The sequence below is a fragment of the Bufo bufo genome, chromosome 6 (assembly GCF_905171765.1).
Source record: "Bufo bufo chromosome 6, aBufBuf1.1, whole genome shotgun sequence".
NCBI lineage: Eukaryota > Metazoa > Chordata > Amphibia > Anura > Bufonidae > Bufo > Bufo bufo.
This window is the reverse complement of record NC_053394.1, coordinates 86287984-86304937: the sequence shown is the minus strand read 5'-3', so window position 1 is coordinate 86304937 and position 16954 is coordinate 86287984. Positions and strand designations below refer to the sequence as shown.

At 42.5% G+C, this 16954-nt stretch overlaps 1 protein-coding gene across 1 annotated transcript; it reads right to left on the bottom strand.

The window, feature by feature from the left end:
• Positions 1 to 2067: 2067 nt before the first annotated feature.
• DKK1 (dickkopf WNT signaling pathway inhibitor 1) lies at positions 2068 to 13809 on the bottom strand. Its single transcript, XM_040438315.1, is given in 14 exon segments — positions 2068 to 2417; positions 2420 to 2443; positions 2446 to 2581; positions 2584 to 2633; positions 2636 to 2647; positions 2871 to 2933; positions 2936 to 2984; positions 2986 to 3017; positions 3789 to 3885; positions 3887 to 3943; positions 4166 to 4267; positions 4269 to 4353; positions 6181 to 6289; positions 13719 to 13809. Coding segments are annotated over 14 exon segments (975 nt in total). The 3' UTR covers positions 2068 to 2349.
• Positions 13810 to 16954: the final 3145 nt, after the last annotated feature.

The window sequence follows — 16954 nt, the reverse complement described above, 5'->3', positions numbered from 1 at the left end:
AGCTGCGGTATCGCAGCAGAACTGCACACAACTGCTGCAACAATACAAAATACACTATAATTTCTATGTTAGAAAGTATATTATAAGTATATCATACCCCTCTATATATAACACTTATCGATAGCACACCTATACCAGTCCTTACAAGGACTTTTGTGGCCCTACTTAGCTAGCGTTTGTGGTCCCTAAAAGCCTGTCCCTGCTCCAAAATGCAACCTCTCCCCTACACTAGCAAAACACATAATGTAAAATGGCTGCCAGATCGGTTCTGTTATAGGGTTGGGGGGTGTGACCATGTGCTGAAACGTCTCAATTGGCTGTCTTATCCCACCTGATGGATGTGTCATGGGTCAAAGTTCGGCGCTATGCAAAAAAATATGGCGCGTGCGAATATCGCCATATGTTCGCACGTTCGGCGAATCGTGAACAAGCAAAGTTTGCCGCGAACTGCAAGGTCATCTCTAATTGGGAACGAACATTAGTATAAATGCTCGTTCACGATAATCGGCCAGTGTAAAGGTGCCACAGATCACTTGATGAACGAGCAAAATGCTGGTTCATCAGGTGAAATCATGGTTGATGTGGACACCTAAATCATTGTCTCTGGGCAGCAGATTGCTGCCAGAAACAATGAATCTGTATGAGGATGAGCAATAGCAGTAGCCATTGCTCGTCCCGATACAGTGGAGGCAATTGTTGCATGTAAATGTATGTAGGTAGAGATGGAGAGGGAATGTAAAAAGACAAAGTATTCCAATGGACAATTACTAGCTTGTTAGGTTTTCTGACGCATATTACAGTCTTCCATCCTTTCTGAATGGTGTTCATGGCTTCAATGTTCACGAAACTTTGTCATGCCTCGTATGGAATAATATACTGTATACATATATTGATTCATGTTACTGTCTGACTATGCGACTCTTAACCTACCTAGTATGAAATTGTCTTTATTAAAGGCTGTAATTGTTGCATGGAATGTTTCTCCACTTAAGGATTAATTAATGCAAACATGGGGGTCATTCATTCCAGTAGTTAACCACCAGGAAACCCTTACCGCAAATGCAAAATAAATGGCAAAATGACACTTTACTAACAGTATGCTGTGAATACTTGCATTATTCTGGGAACCCAAAGTTGTCCATTTCTTTGACTGGACTGTCGGTGTCTCTAATGAACAGATTTGTGTGATCATGAAGCAGTAAGATGCCCCGCAGGTATAGAGCCCTCTCTCATGTTTTATGTCAACGTGCTCCTTGCAACTGAGGGATCATATAACCCTACTTGTTCAGAGTTTGCCTCCTATCTTTCTTTCAAGCGGAAATATCTTCTTAGATTTTGTTTCCTCTATCCCCATTGTGTTTTCCTGTGTCTACAGCTTTAGGTGCTACAAGGGGCAGGAGCCAGTGAAAAGTTCTTCCTGAAGATGACAAAAGCTGATGGAAATATAGACAGAAGGGGAGGGTGGTGTGTACAGGACCTGTATATCAACCATTGACCAAGTATAATGCTACTTTACATCCTCCCGTCCTTTGAAAGTTACTCCACTTTCAATTGTAACTATGTTCCGCTTTGTGCCTTTGGCTGTTGCATGTACTGACTTGGTGGCATTGTGTCCTCCAGCTTCTTGTATAACTACAAATTCCAGCAATCTGGATCTATTCTAACTATCATAGTATAGTAGCTATTTCACGAACCAATTCTTGTTACTTGTTTGTTTCTATTCCATATTATAATATAAACAATAAAATAAAACATATCCATAATGTCTCCTATGGCGGCTGTTACTAATGCTATGGGTTATCTAGAACACCTCAATGTGTAATTTAAGCAGCAATAAGTTGACCTTTAGATTATGTGAGCCTCCCAAGTCAACAAAATTGTATGGAAATTGTAAAAACTGAATATTTCCATACAAATCTGACAATAAACGAGCAGATAGAAAGTCATTATCGTTGTTTGAAATCTCTGACATAAAACCAGGTCTATTATCACAGACAAAATATTTTTTTCATTTTTCCAAATATTTTATTTAAAATAAAAATGCTTAGATCCTAAAACATAAATTCTTTATACATTATAAAAAGGGTCGGGAGATGTGTACAAATGTACAAGATAGAAGCAGAATGGCAGCAGTTTTAACTTTCCACAATCATAAATATATACAACTGAGAGAGTTGCATTGTATGTACAACACAGTAATTTACTGCAAACACGGGGAATAAAGTGCAGTTCCATAAAAAGAAACCATTCAGGTGACCCTGGATCATAGACGACCTCCAGAGTACTTAATGTAAACTGTTATAAGGTTACAGGTACATCCAAAGAGCAAGTCATCTGTCAATCAAAGTCCTACTGTAGCTCAACGTAGTGATAGAAGTCCATGGAGAGCTGGTCATGTCGCTGACACGTGTGAAGCTGGAGGATTTGGGAACTGTTGTGAACTTCCTTTTTGAAACTTGCAGGACAGTCCTGCTCCACAATGACCAACGCTGAATATCTCCAGACCGTGAGATCCTTTTCTCCTGTGCTTGGTGCACACTTGACCTTCCTCAAGGACAGGTTTGCAGATCTTTGACCAAAAGAGTGGCGTGCACAACAAAGTCCTGGTCCACAGTCTGATGACCTGAGACACCTTCCCCATCCCGACCTAGAGAAAAAAAACAAGTCCATGTCAGTGCTTGCAAATGACACATAGCAGTTCCTTAAGCTATCTGCTCTCTATTAGGTAATGAATACTGGTGTAATATAAGATACACCTGCTCCACCATACAGTAAAAATAACATCAGCCATTAATGTTCACTTAACTGGACAAAATATTACAAAGAGGAATGAAAGGTCTAATATCATCCCCTGTCGTAGACGTATTTACCTTTAAAGGGTTGCATTCCAGAAGGAGATGTAGTAAATTTGGTGTTGGTATCCATCGTTGCCTGTCAGCATTGTATGTCTCCATTATAGGATCCTCCACATATCCATGATTGTGGGAAACGTTCACTTTCTTGCTCAATACAAATACCTGTGAGGGTACAAGTCACAATTTAGCCCAGGACCTATAGAAGTGTGCGCCATTTAGCAGAGATCCAAAACAGTCCATAAAGGAGATTATTATGCAGGACATGTGTAAATGGCTTCACAAAGCAATCACCTGGTCCACTTTGACAATGTAACACAATGCTCTTCATTCGTGTATACAATGGCTTACTGAAGAGCACAATCCCCAGTAGGTCACCAACAAAGCTTAAAGCTAACTTTTAAACTGGCTGGTAGGTAAGACCAGTTACAATTGTCATGGTAAGTGACCCTTTAGTATTTATGCTAAAGTTTAGGGGGGCCCCCCTGGTTTTCTCATGAGCTTTGTCGTTAGAGGAGTTTGTACAATCCTCAAAGACAGGACAAGATTTTGTTGTTAGGCAAAATACCCACTTAGTGTTACAGCTGCGGACAATGTGGCATTCATTGCGCCCATACAGTCGCTTTACATTTCAAACAGGATATTTCAGCTTAAATTAATGGGCTGTGGTTTTTCCAGTCCCTGGGTCTGGAGTGGGACCTCTGTTTTGTACACACAGTTTTGAGGTTGCCCTGTAGCTCAAGATTGTCATGCATAAAGCAGTGCTACAAGGGATTTAATAATAATAATAATAATAATAATAATAATAGGCACTATTGAAAGCAGAACTGGATTTGCCACTACTAGGTCTTCTCCAACAACTCCATCTACATTCTTTACTATGTAAAAAAAAAACATATTGGCATCAGGCACTGACAGCCTGGTGAGAGGACTTACCATTACTACAGTAGTTGCCCATGCAGCACATGGCATCCCTGAGGCACCTTTTTCTGCGTTTCCTACATGCCAGGCAGACCATGTTGTTGCCATTTCTAGGAGCTATGGCAGAATTCATCTAGAGCACAATCATCATCCTCTGTGCAACTGTAGAGCTAAAAGATACAGGAGATGTCAGTGGATCATCACATGCAATACATAGCATGCATGCATTCACACTGACCCACTGAGCTAACAATCACATCTAGTTACTTAGCAGTAAATGGTTAGAATTATTTCCCTACTGACACATGGTGGACATCTTGACACATGCATTACTCTTCTAAACAACTTATGAACAGTGGAGAACACAGAAGAGTAACATATTGGCTACTTACCGGGTAGGCATCAAAGGGCTGGTACTTGTTGGCAGTGTCATAGTAGGAGTCTGGGCTGACACTGACTGGGTAGAAGCCCATAGGTTGACCAGCTGGTGCTGCAAGGAGCACTCTTGATAGAATTGGAGTTTGCCAACACCACATAGGTAGAGGCTCCTTGCAGAAGAGTGAGGAGGGTCATGAGCATCCTGAGAAGAAAGAGGCATGGTCAGGCTGGTAAGTCCTGGGAGGTGCTTCTCAGCAGAGGTCTCAATGTTACTGGGAGAAGATGCTCAGGACCTGGGGCTCTTATACTGCTCGTCCTGTTTGGATGCACGCCCACAACACGGCACAACAAAGCCAAGGGATGGGATTTCAAAGCTGTGGGATTTGTGTCTCTCCAGCTCGGGCTACATCACAGGACAGACTGACAGCAGCCGAGGATTTCACAATCCTTACACACAGAGCCTGCACAGAGTTTCATCATCACTCAGGTCAGGAGCCTCCTGGAGCCATGGTGGCTTCTCTACAGCTGTCTATAGGCAGGCTATGGGGCAGATACTGTAAGAGCTTGTATATCATCAGGATATATACAGGATACACAGATAGGTACAAATAGAAGGGCTAAAAATGGGAAATAATGGAGTGACACACAGTATAATAACTATTATATATTATTAACACATTTAATCATTAGATTTTGTCACATGTTTTATAGATACAATGAAATAATAAACTGACAAACAGTATAATAGTGATCACATTAATACATTTCATACATATAATAATGGATGAAATTTCACACACATATATATATATATTTAGACAGATCAGTCTATTGATCATCAATAGATAATAGAGTTCAGAATTTGTCACAAACTATAGCTTCCGTGATAAATCAATAGGTAAACATATAGCTAAACAGACGGATAAATAGGTAGATTTATTGAACAATAGATCATTGCAAAATAATGAATAGATAATAATTAATAGATGTCAAGTATAATGAATAGATTTATTTATTTATTAAATTATTTTTTGCACTTATATAGCGCTACTATATTCCGTAGCGCTTAACAGACATTAGCATCAAGCTTCCCCCAATGGGGCTCACAATCTAAGGTCCCTATCAGATTGGAGTGTGGGGAGGAAACGGAGAACCCGAGCAAACCCACATGAACACGGAGAGAACATACAAACTCCAGGCAGATGTGTCCTTGGTCGATTTGATTAGTTAGAGAGAGATATAGATAGATAGATAGATAGACATAGATAGATAATAGATAGATAATAGATATAGATAGATAAGTAGATAGATAGATAGATAGATAGATAGATAGATAGATAGATAGATAGATAGATAGATAAAAACCCAAAAATGCTTGACAAAGGCCCCATTGAGAAGGCTGAAACGTTGCCTGGGAATAAACGGGTCATCACCTTTTATCACATTTGGAGTGCTGCCTATTCTTTAGATATGATAGATAGAGATAGATAGTTAGATAGATAGATAGATAGATAGATAGATATGAGATAGATAGATAGATAGATAGATAGATAGATAGATAGATAGATATTAGATAGATAGATAGATAGATAGATAGATAGATAGATAATTGATAGATAGAGAGATATAGATAGATATGAGATATAGATAGACAGATAGATAGATGATAGATAGATAGACAAAGATAGATAGATAATAGATAGATAGATATATAGACAGATAGATAGATAGATAGATATATATAGATATGAGATAGATAGATAGATAGATAATAGATAGATAGATAGATAGATAGATAGATAGATAATAGATAGATAGATAGATAGATAGATAGATAGATAGATAGATAGATAGATAGATATAGATATGAGATAGATAGATAGATAATAGATAGATAGATAATAGATAGATAATAGACTGATTACTGTCTCATTTCCTTGTATTAAAGAGAAACAGTTTTGGGCTTCATCTTGTAGATACAATTACATAAGAACATTTCGGTGTCTGAAACAATCAGAGCAGCAGTTACCTGTTGATAACTAGAGAACTGGCGCCAACTAGTGGTCCATTACTGGTAATAATTTTTACTGTGAACACCAATACTTGATTGGCGTTCAAAACTGTCAGGCATGAATCAGCTGATGTGAAAAAGAAGAAAGAGGTAACTATCAAACTATGCTTTAATTTTTAAAGCAGCTTTTGCTTTTGCTGTAGGACTATAGGTCCCAGCATAACCACCAAAAGACAAGATATTTGGCTGAAAGAGAAACTATGAGAAACCTGAATTTCCTATCATTATCACATAACACGCATGCACTCATGTAGAATTGGCGTCATGCAGAGGTACAGTAGGGCCACATGGTCTATCGGGGCCCTATTCCACCTCTGTACATTGTGGAAGTAGTGCGATGAGATTAGCACTGACGATTATGAGAGGGCTCATAAAGGGCAACTATCAATTTACAAAAACCTTTGACATATCATAGTGTCATATCAGAACTTTTTCATCTGTGGGGGTTTGCGCGCTACAACCCTCATCATTGGCCAAAATGAAAGCGCAGAAGCACTCAGCTGAGAGTCTATGAGTCTGCGCACCGCTCACTTAGGAAAATGTGTTTTTGTAATATGATAAAAACCCAATAATGACCAAGGAATTCCCATAGGGCTGAATACAATTTTTTTTATATTTTTTTGGCGGGGGGGGGTACAAGCATATAAAGCCTAGCAAATTTTTTTTTGCAAGAATTCCTTTATCCTTGCATCTTAGTGCACCCCAGTGGTGGATGCATCCACATGAAATATGTGCCAGCCACTCGTCTTATTTGAAGTCGTGATCATGTCTCGCAGTCGTTTCACGTCAGGCTGGCTCTAGGACATCCCCGCTATTATTCTCCAGCAATGAAAAGGAGATGAGGAAGACACATGTCTCCATGTAATGGGAATAACACACAAACAAACAGAGAACGGCTTCTATTTATCAGATGCTGAGAGGATGATGTCTCGTAGATTATTACTTCTGGAACAAGACGGCGTTTATTTCATCACTTCAAAAAGCAGTCCTGGTAAATTTTTTGCATTCTCGGTCTATAACCTCAAATTTGAGTCATTATCCCGGCACCAAGTTTCATGATCTTAGGTCAAGATAACTATTGCAGTCAACATTATTAGCCTTTTCTTTTAAACAATAGAGCAAAGTGTTACCCGCCTTACAAAGTGCAGGATGCTGCACATCAAAAGCTATTGAATTCCGACAGGTAATGTCTCTGAATATGTCTGGCAAAACTAGAGGCTTCGTGCCGAGGTCAAAGGAATGGCATTCTGCGACATGTAGGTGCGTACGATATGTCAGTAAATTGGGGTCTTCAACTATTCTCTTCTAATTAAAAAGGGGGTTTTAAGGTTACAGGAAATGGTCTTTTTTTCTTTTTCAAAAAGTGTCCCTTTTTATTTTATTTTTTTACACATGTGACTTAAATAGGCTGCAGTACCCGACTCAACCTATGAACAAAGGGGGCGCTTTTTCTGGGAAAAGGTAGCTCCTTTAATAGGACACCTGAAGGTCTTGGGGTCTAGAGGTTTGGGGGCTGGTTAATTGCAGATGTGTTAGGACAGGAGATAGTCATAGAACCTTGTAGATGTTCCCCATGCCTATAGACAAGGCAACAAACAGTTCGCAGAGGTCATCCTGTATAGAAACATGGCCTTCTCTTACCACTGATGATGCCCTCATACTGTACAGTGGATTGCACATCATTCATCACTCCCTTATATATCCAAGCTATAGATCAGCTAGGTAGGTATCCTACATTGATAAATGAATTGGAAATGACCATCCCCATCCCCCACAGTCGCTTGTCCTGACATCAGTATTTAATGACCTGTAAAAATAATATGTAGTCCGATAGTAGCACGAGTTTTGTGCCCTGATAAAACGACAGCGCGCAGGTGAAGTAGGGATGAGTTTGTCATGTACAGCAGAAAGAGTTTGGCATTTGTGATCATGTTAAATGGAATCACATTGTGTTATCAGCAGTTTTACATAGGACTGCAGACAAATTTACAACGCACACGTATCCCCACTCTTGAGATCACGTGTTCAACAAATGCCGTCCCCAGTTACAAATTGTGCTCTGCTACATCTGCACAAATACAGGCGAGGTGCCTTGTAAGTATTTGTTATAATGGTGAACCATACAGCACAGAAAAAGTTTGGGTAAGGGCGCATTCACATGAACTTGATTGGGTTCCGCATTCGAGCTCGGATGCGGACCCTTTCATTGCAATGGGGCAGCAAAAGATGCGGACAGCACTCTGTGTCCTGCCGTTGCTCCGTTCCGTGGCCCCACAAAAATTATAGATCATGTCCTATTCTTGGCCTCTTTGTAGACAAGAATAGGCATTTCTCTGATGGTCTGCCCGATCCGTTTCCGCAAATTGGGGAATGCACACGGGCAGCCTCCATGTTTTGCGGATCTTCAATTTGCGGACTGAAAAAAACGGCACGTTCGTGTGCATGAGCCCTAAACTGATGGAAAATACGCTAAAGATAACAGCAAGGGTAAAATCCAACATGCCCAATCCTTGTACCCCTGCTGCCTTATACTCGTTGTTTTATGTGTAGTCTTAGGCCTCTTTCCCACAAATGTATTCGTTCCGTGGCCGTATTGCGAGCCGCATACGGCGGTTCTGCAATACACGGGTCACCAGCCATGTGCATTCCGCCTTACGGATGCGGGCCCATTCACTTGAATGGGTCCGCAAATCCGGAGATGCGGTGCGGAACGGAACGGAAGTGCTTCCGCGGTGTTCCGTTACGTGATTTCGTTCCGCAAGAAAATAGAACTTGTTCTATCTTTTTGCGGAACGGATGGATCACGGACCCATTCAAGTTGAATGGGTCTGGATCCGTCCCAACCGCCACACGGACATTGCCCGTGCATTGGGGACCGCAAATTGGGGTCCCCAATGCACGGAACGGAACCAATACGTTCGTGTGAAAGAGGCCTAATACAGGGGGATCTTCCCAAGAGAGTGGATAGCCATAAGCAGACACCAGTGTTAGGGCTCTTTCAAACCAGCGAGTTTTCCGTCCGGATGCATGTAGTGAACACAAAGCATCCGGAATGAATCCTGGCCTGTTCATTTCAATGGGTCTGGGTACAAGAGTGTCATTTTTCCGACATCAACTTTGCGTTCAGGAAAAATCGCAGCGTGGTCTATATTGTGCATCTTTCACGCAGCCCTGGCTCCATAGAAGTAAATGGGGCAGGCGTGAAAAATGGAAGACATCCGGTTGTAATGCATTTTTCGCTAATGTTTGCTAGGAGATGTAGATGTAGTCATTCTTTAGTTTTTCTTCAGGTGCGTGAAAAACACATGCAGTCCGGCTTCAATCCGGACGGAAAGAACACAACACCATCAGTTTTTCCCTGAACAGATCCTGACACCATCCGTATCGCTCGTGTGAAAGACGCCTAAGAGTGCGGCCAAGTGGTCAGGTTTCTGCATGCAGTTTTTGCGGCTCGGATGTGGATCCGTTCACTTCAATGGGGCTGCAAAAGATGCGGACGGCACTCCGTGTGCTGTCCGCATCCGTTGCTCCATTCCGTGGCCCCGCAAAAAAATATATAACCTGTCCTATTCTTGTGCGTTTTGCGGACAAGAATAGGCAGTTATATCAAAGGCTGTCCTTGCCGTTCCGCAAATTGGACACCATCCGTGTTTTGCGGATTCGAAATTTGTGGACCGCAAAACACACAACGGTCGTGTGCATGTAGCCTAAAGGACGGGTACGACTTCTTTCCTTTTGAAATTCACTCCAGATTTTTGCTTTCTATGCAGAACGCTGACCGTGTGGCCGTACCCTTACTCAGGGTGCTTCACGGTATATTTTGCAGCACCTTTGGAGGTACACATTGGGAGGATTTCCTGTCGTACCCCTCAGATGGATGCCGCTGTATAGGCAAACAGTGGTATCCGTCACTCATAGGTTCCCATTGTAAAAGGAAATGTATATTGCGTGATATACGTTTTTTACGGTATATGGCAGTAGATTGCACTATTCTATAAAATAAAAAAAGGTATACCGACATATAGCAGCCTGACACAGGCTAAACGGACGCTATTTTGGATGTGCCTGATGTATGATCTGTGTGCTTTTCCAGCTCATATGGCAAACAGACACTGTAAGAAGCAGTGGAAAACTACCCTTAGGATCGATTCACACGTCCGTATGAATGGGTCCGCATCCGTTCCGCAACTTTGCGGAACGGGTGCGGACCCATTCATTTCAATGGGGCCGCAAAAGATGCAGACAGCCCACCATGTGCTGTCCGCAACCATAGTTCCGTTCCGTGGCCCCACAAAAAAGATAGAGCGTGTCCTATTCTTGTCTGCAGCCATGGACAAGAATAGGCATTTCTATAACAGGACCGTCCATGTGCAGTCCGCAAAATGCGGAACGTGTTTTGTGAATCCGCAATTTGGGGACCGCAAAACACTTGCGGACGTGTGAATGGACCCTTATAAACAGCACATGGTAGGTTAGGGCCTTTCTCAAATTTGCCACCGATATCCAGAAACTTCCATTTACACTTCTAAGACAGGAAGCAAACAACCACTAAGTCCTCCTGTCGGAGGTGGTGAGGAGTGTGATGATGTAACCAGCGTTAGGAAGGGGTGCTCATTTAAGGCTACTTTCACACTAGCGTTCGGAGCGGATCCGTCTGATGTTTCATCAGACGGATCCGCTCCGATAATGCAGACGTTCGCATCCGTTCAGAACGGATGCGTCTGCATTAAAACTTAGAAAATTTTCTAAGTGTGAAAGTAGTCTGAGCGGATCCGTTCAGACTTTACATTGTAAGTCAATGGGGAACGGATCCGCTTGAAGATTGAGCCATATGGTGTCATCTTCAAGCGGATCCGCCCCCATTGACTTACATTGTAAGTCTGGACGGATCCGCTCGCCTCCGCACGGCCAGGCGGACACCCGAACGCTGCAAGCAGCGTTCAGGTGTCTGCTCACTGAGCGGAGCGGAGGCTGAACGCTGGCAGGCGGATGCATTCTCAGTGGATCCGCCTCCACTGAGAATGCATTGGGGCCAGACGGATGCGTTCGGGGCCGCTCGTGAGCCCCTTCAAACGGAGCTCACGAGCGGACACCCGAACGCTAGTGTGAAAGTAGCCTAAGGCTACTTAGTTACACCCCCTACACTTACATTTTTTATCTTTTAAAACCACAGAACATATCGCAGATTCATGAAACCTGGCTTAAAGGAAAACCTTCTTTGTTGCCAATAGCGACCAATCACAGTGCAGCTTTCATTTTTCAAAAGCACTAATAGAAATGAAAGCTGCGTTGTGATTGGTTGCTATGGGCAACAAGGACAGACATGTTTTTGGAGTCTGCTTTTCTCCCTAGTTCAGCGCTGCATCCATATCGTTTATTGGTCCTATTACTATAGTGTCGCAGTTATTAGACCTGATATTACTATTTTCACATCAATAAAGCAAATCGAATACTCCGCTTTGTTAATACCAACATGTAAGTCTGAGAGCGGGTCATTCCTTAGCAGAGAGCCCTAATAATCCAACGACTCTTGCACTCCATTGAACTGAACTGTGAAGCTATTCTTCTGGCGGAGCAGCCTTTGTTTTCTCAGTATATCCCAGTGCTCTCCAGTTTAAAATGAAGCTTGTTTAAGGATTCTCTTTGATGAGCCGAGATCAAACAGACTGAGGACCCCAGGTCCTAATCAGACTTTGGCAAAGGTGGCATTTTCACAAATAGTCTGCCTGGGTTTTCTGTAGGTTTTTCGTTCAGACATTGTGCTCAGCAAATTTATCTGGTTAAATGTCAGGTAATCCTCCTTGTGACTACTGCCTGTCCTAAATCCATTCACACTACAATGGCTGATGTTTCTTTGCAGCGTCATTTCATGAGCAAGAAACAAAGTTTTCAGATAATTAAATTCAGTGGGGACCGATAAAGGGGCTTGAAGGGTGGGGGGGGCATTTTCTTTAACACTGCGTCTGCCGTCTGTCAGTCTGCTGTGCTGATCCACGCTGCTTTGGCCTCCATCAGTTCTTGGCTGGTTTCATTTCTTAGTGGTGTTTTTCTGCACTTTAGATTTTTTTGCAATTTTTTTTTTACATAAAAACATCAGCTCCAGATGAAAAATATGAAAAGTAGGACACAGAAGTTTTATTTTTTTTAATGCTATTGGTGTTTTCGTTCATTAGGTGTCATTTTTTTGTCCTTCCAAATTTTTTTCAAAAACATAGTTTGTGGCACTTTTTCAGGCGTTTTACCATGGAGAGAACACTAGTGGAAAAACACACTGGGGGTCATTTATCAAGAATGCCTGTCTTTCTATCCCCCTGCACATCATATGGCAGTATGTGTGCCTAGATTGATATCTACCTTGATTTTAATCATCATTCATGCCAGAAAACTGTCGTAAATAATGATAAATGAGCCAGGGCCCCTCCCACACTGCACCCACAACCCATACCGCCGCCTTTTCGGAAAGTCATGAGCAGTGACGTACATAAAGAAGTAAGGGTCCCGTGGCAAGGATCGAACCAAGGGCCCACACAGGATAGAAGGATTTTTTCCGCCTAAACTCCTTTCTGTGACCCGTGGGCCTTTTTTACCACTGTCTTGTTTGCTAAAAGCTGTTTCTTTAGAGGGAAGAGTCCTGACCAAGTTTTCACCTCCAGTAGAAGAGGAGATGATCCCAACTAAGACTGGGCCCCAAACGGGGGCGGACTGGGAACTTAAAGTGGCCCTGGAAAAAATACCAAAAGTTGCCCCATTTTGTAGTCGGATCCAAATTGATGGAGGGCAGGGCCAACACAAGTAGGCGGGGCCAGCAATACGGTATTGCAGCACATTATACCACCCCAACACAGCCAAATACTACAGTCCATCACAATATACTGCCCCATCAGCACAAAATACATCCCCAAATACTTCCACTGGCCAGCTGTGAGGAGGGCTCAGTCGGCCCCCCTAGGCATTGGCCCACCAGGAAATTTCCCTGTAAGGTTTATGGCCAATCCGCTCCTGGCCCCATAGCAGTCACATGGTCTGCTGCTATGGTAATTACGCCCCTGGTCGTATAAGTGCAGTATACAAAAGCCACTTGTACTTCAATTTAGGCACAATGGTCTTTATAAAATGACAAATTTGTGGTTTGCAACTTTTTTTTTATCCCTGTTTCTGGAGTAGGGGTCAATAGCAATCGACCTGTGCAAAATAAATAAATAAATAAAAAAGTGGGGAAAAAATCACAAAAAATGCAGGAAACCCCCCCCCCCCCCCAAGAACTTATCCTGCTATTTTTTTACAGGTACATGCCAGCAACAAATTCATGTGTAAGGACCCAAATGGGGGTCTATCGGAACGGGAGATTTCTCGAAAAAGCACTTTGGGAATATGGACAATGTGCAAAGGTAGAGTCTTCAAATCTATGACAGCTACGTAAAAGGAAATTCCGAGAAGAGACTGATAGCAAAATATATGTTGAATGGGGTAACATTAGGGCTGCAACTCTAATGTACCTCCGTAGGCCTTCAGTTTCATATAGTCACATGTCTGTTGAGATACTCCATCTGACTCCATTTGTACGGATGCATTCTCAATAAGAAGCATCAGTGCTAGGGGTGACTATCTCTATACACAGCCTGACAGAGCTTGTAAGGCATGCATGGAGGTTGTGCTACAGAAGCCACACAGCATCCATGCGGTACTAACCCTGTACTTCAGTATAAGCAGTACCACTAGGCTAAACATTTCTTTCTATTTGCACAGTTTGGAAATTCCAAAGCCTGTGATTTGCAGCAAATGAACAATAGTGTGTATTTTTTACCATAAAAGTCAAGTAAATCAACACAAATCTGTAAAACATTTCCATTGGCTTCTATGTGAAGAATTTCTGACAGTAAGGCCTCATGCATATGGCAGAGTTGCGTGCAGGAGGCTGTGCAGCAGCCCGCGCAGACCCTCGTGCTCCATAGTGCATAGCCACAGGGTCTCCATGTTGCTGTCATATGCAAAACTTGATATGTTGGAGATGTCCTCCCCTGAAACCAATCTTTCTAGGGGAGAATAACTCCATAATGTGACTTCTGATTGGGCAAGCCACAGTTCTGAAATCGGAGCCATATCGAGGTACAATAAGGTCCAGTAGAAGTTTCTAGGCCCCGTATTGCAGGTTTATATTGAGCCGTTATGCATCCATGTGCACGTGTCCTCACACACGTGTAATATCATCATAAAACACATATGGAGTGTAAATTACAGATGCTGTTTAAGTCTAAGGGTTGAAAACTGTTCTATGTTAAATTATCACTGGATCACTGAGTTTTCAGAAAACCTTTGATATATCAGTGACATATGAAAAGTTTTGATTGGTGGATGGTGCTGAGACCCCCACTGATAGATAGAACAAGCAGAGAGAAGTGCTCAGTAGAAAGTCTATGTGCCCCTCTCAATTCTTTCTCCGGCAATGAGGAGGGAGAGCACACTATCCAACTGCTTCTCTCTCCTTGTTCTAGTTATTGGTGGGGTGTCTCAGCACTCAGACCCTCACCGATCAAAACTTTTGATCTTTCTTGTCGTTTTTGGGGGAATGTGGAATCATGATACAGATCTGCACTGTTCAAATGGAAGTCAACAGTATAAAATACAGGTCATTTATTTATTTTGTTACTTCAATGAGGAGAGCAATGATCTGTGGATTGTCGCATTTGGGAGCAAAATTAACAATTCAGGGTTCCAGGGATGCTAAATAAAAATCTTGAGTCAGCAGCAATCTCTCATTTCATATATTGGGAGGTAGGAGGTTTCAGAAATTTCTCCGACTTAAAATCAGTTCCATTCACCTGAATGGGGCTTGCAGTAATCAACGTACTTGCCGCCAAAATAACTCCATTCATATGAATTCAACTGATTTACAGTCACTTAAATATAGGAAATGATGGTGAAGGAAATATATTTTATTTCCCTGAACAAAATTTTTGTGTAAAAACAAAACCTCACTTTGGTGATGCGTACATCCAGCAATTTTAAAATGTTGATGTTTTCTGGGTCACAGCAGGATTAAGATGTTGCCCACTGCATTCTAGTATAATGGGAGGTAGGGAAGGGGAAGGAAGGACTGCACAGATTAAAACATAGCCACATATAGGCGGATTTACATGGCCGATTTCCGGGAATGAATGTTCGCACGTACACTCGTTCACAATAATTGGCTTCTGTTAGTGGTGCCGCCGATCACCTGATGAATTAGCAAAATGCTTGTTCATCGAATGAAATGATCTTTGGTGTGGACACCTCAATCATCGTTTCTGGGCAGCAGATTGTGATGTGTGACCAGAGAGCTGCCCAGAAACAATGCAGATGCATGAGGACGAGCGATAAGAATAGCCATCACCCATCCTCATACTGTAGAGGTGACTAGTGATGATCGAGTATGCTCGGCCGAACACCAGTATTTGGCCGAATACCGCATGTGCTTGAGCGCAATGCTCGAGTCTCCGCCTCACACTGCTACGCAGCCAATAAACGTTCAGGTAAGTGCTGCCCTCACTGTAATACCGTAGCCATGTTGGCTGCTGGCGTTACATTGATTGGCTGGCCGGAACGCGTCATCGGGTGCTATATAGCACCTGATAACGCATGTTCGGCTCATTCTTAGTCAGGGAGAGCTGATCATAGGAAGGGACAGACAGTGTAGGGAGTGATTTAATAATATTTTTACCACCAAAACTTTTCAGAGACCCAAAAGTCATTTTAAGGACTATTGTGTGTGGCAGCAGCAATATCTTTTTTTAGCACAAACTGCGCTAAATAGCTAAAACTTTACAGACCCAAAAGTACTTCTAAGGACTATTGTGTGTGGCAGCAATATCTATTTGTAGCGCATCCTGCGCTAAATAGCGTACAATAGGCCGCTGCAGACAGCGACATTCGCTCCGCATCCTGTGCTAAATAGCGTACAATAGGCCGCTGCAGACAGCAACATTAGCTGTGTAACGTGTGCGCATCCAAAAAATATCTGTGACATCCATTGTACTTTATCCGTAGGCGGTGTCCGGTGCAGACAGTGACATTAGCTGCGCCACATCTTCAGTGTAAAGTGTGCGCATCCAAAAAATATCTGTGACATCCAGTGTACTTTTTCAATAGACGGTGTCTGCTGCGGACAGTGACATTAGCTGCGCCACATCTCCAGTGTAAAGAGTGCGCATCCAAAAAATATCTGTGACATCTAGTGTATTTTTTCAATAGACGGTGTCCGCTGCGGACAGTGACATTAGCTGCGCCACATCTCCAGTGTAAAGTGTGTGCATCCAAAAATATCTGTGACATCCAGTGTACTTTTTCCGTAAATGGTGTCCGCTGCGGACAGTGACATTAGCTGCGCCACATCTCCAGTGTAAAGTGTGCGCATCCCAAAAATATCTGTGACATCCAGTGTACTTTTTCAATAGACGGTGTCCGCTGCGGACAGTGACATTAGCTGCGCCACATCTCCAATGTAAAGTGTGCACATCAAAAAAATATTTGTGACATCCAGTGTACTTTATCCGTAGGCGGTGTCCGGTGCAGACAGTGACATTAGCTGCGCCACATCTCCAGTGTAAAGAGTGCGCATCCAAAAAATATCTGTGACATCTAGTGTATTTTTTCAATAGACGGTGTCCGCTGCGGACAGTGACATTAGCTGCGCCACATCTCCAGTGTAAAGTGTGTGCATCCAAAAATATCTGTGACATCCAGTGTACTTTTTCCG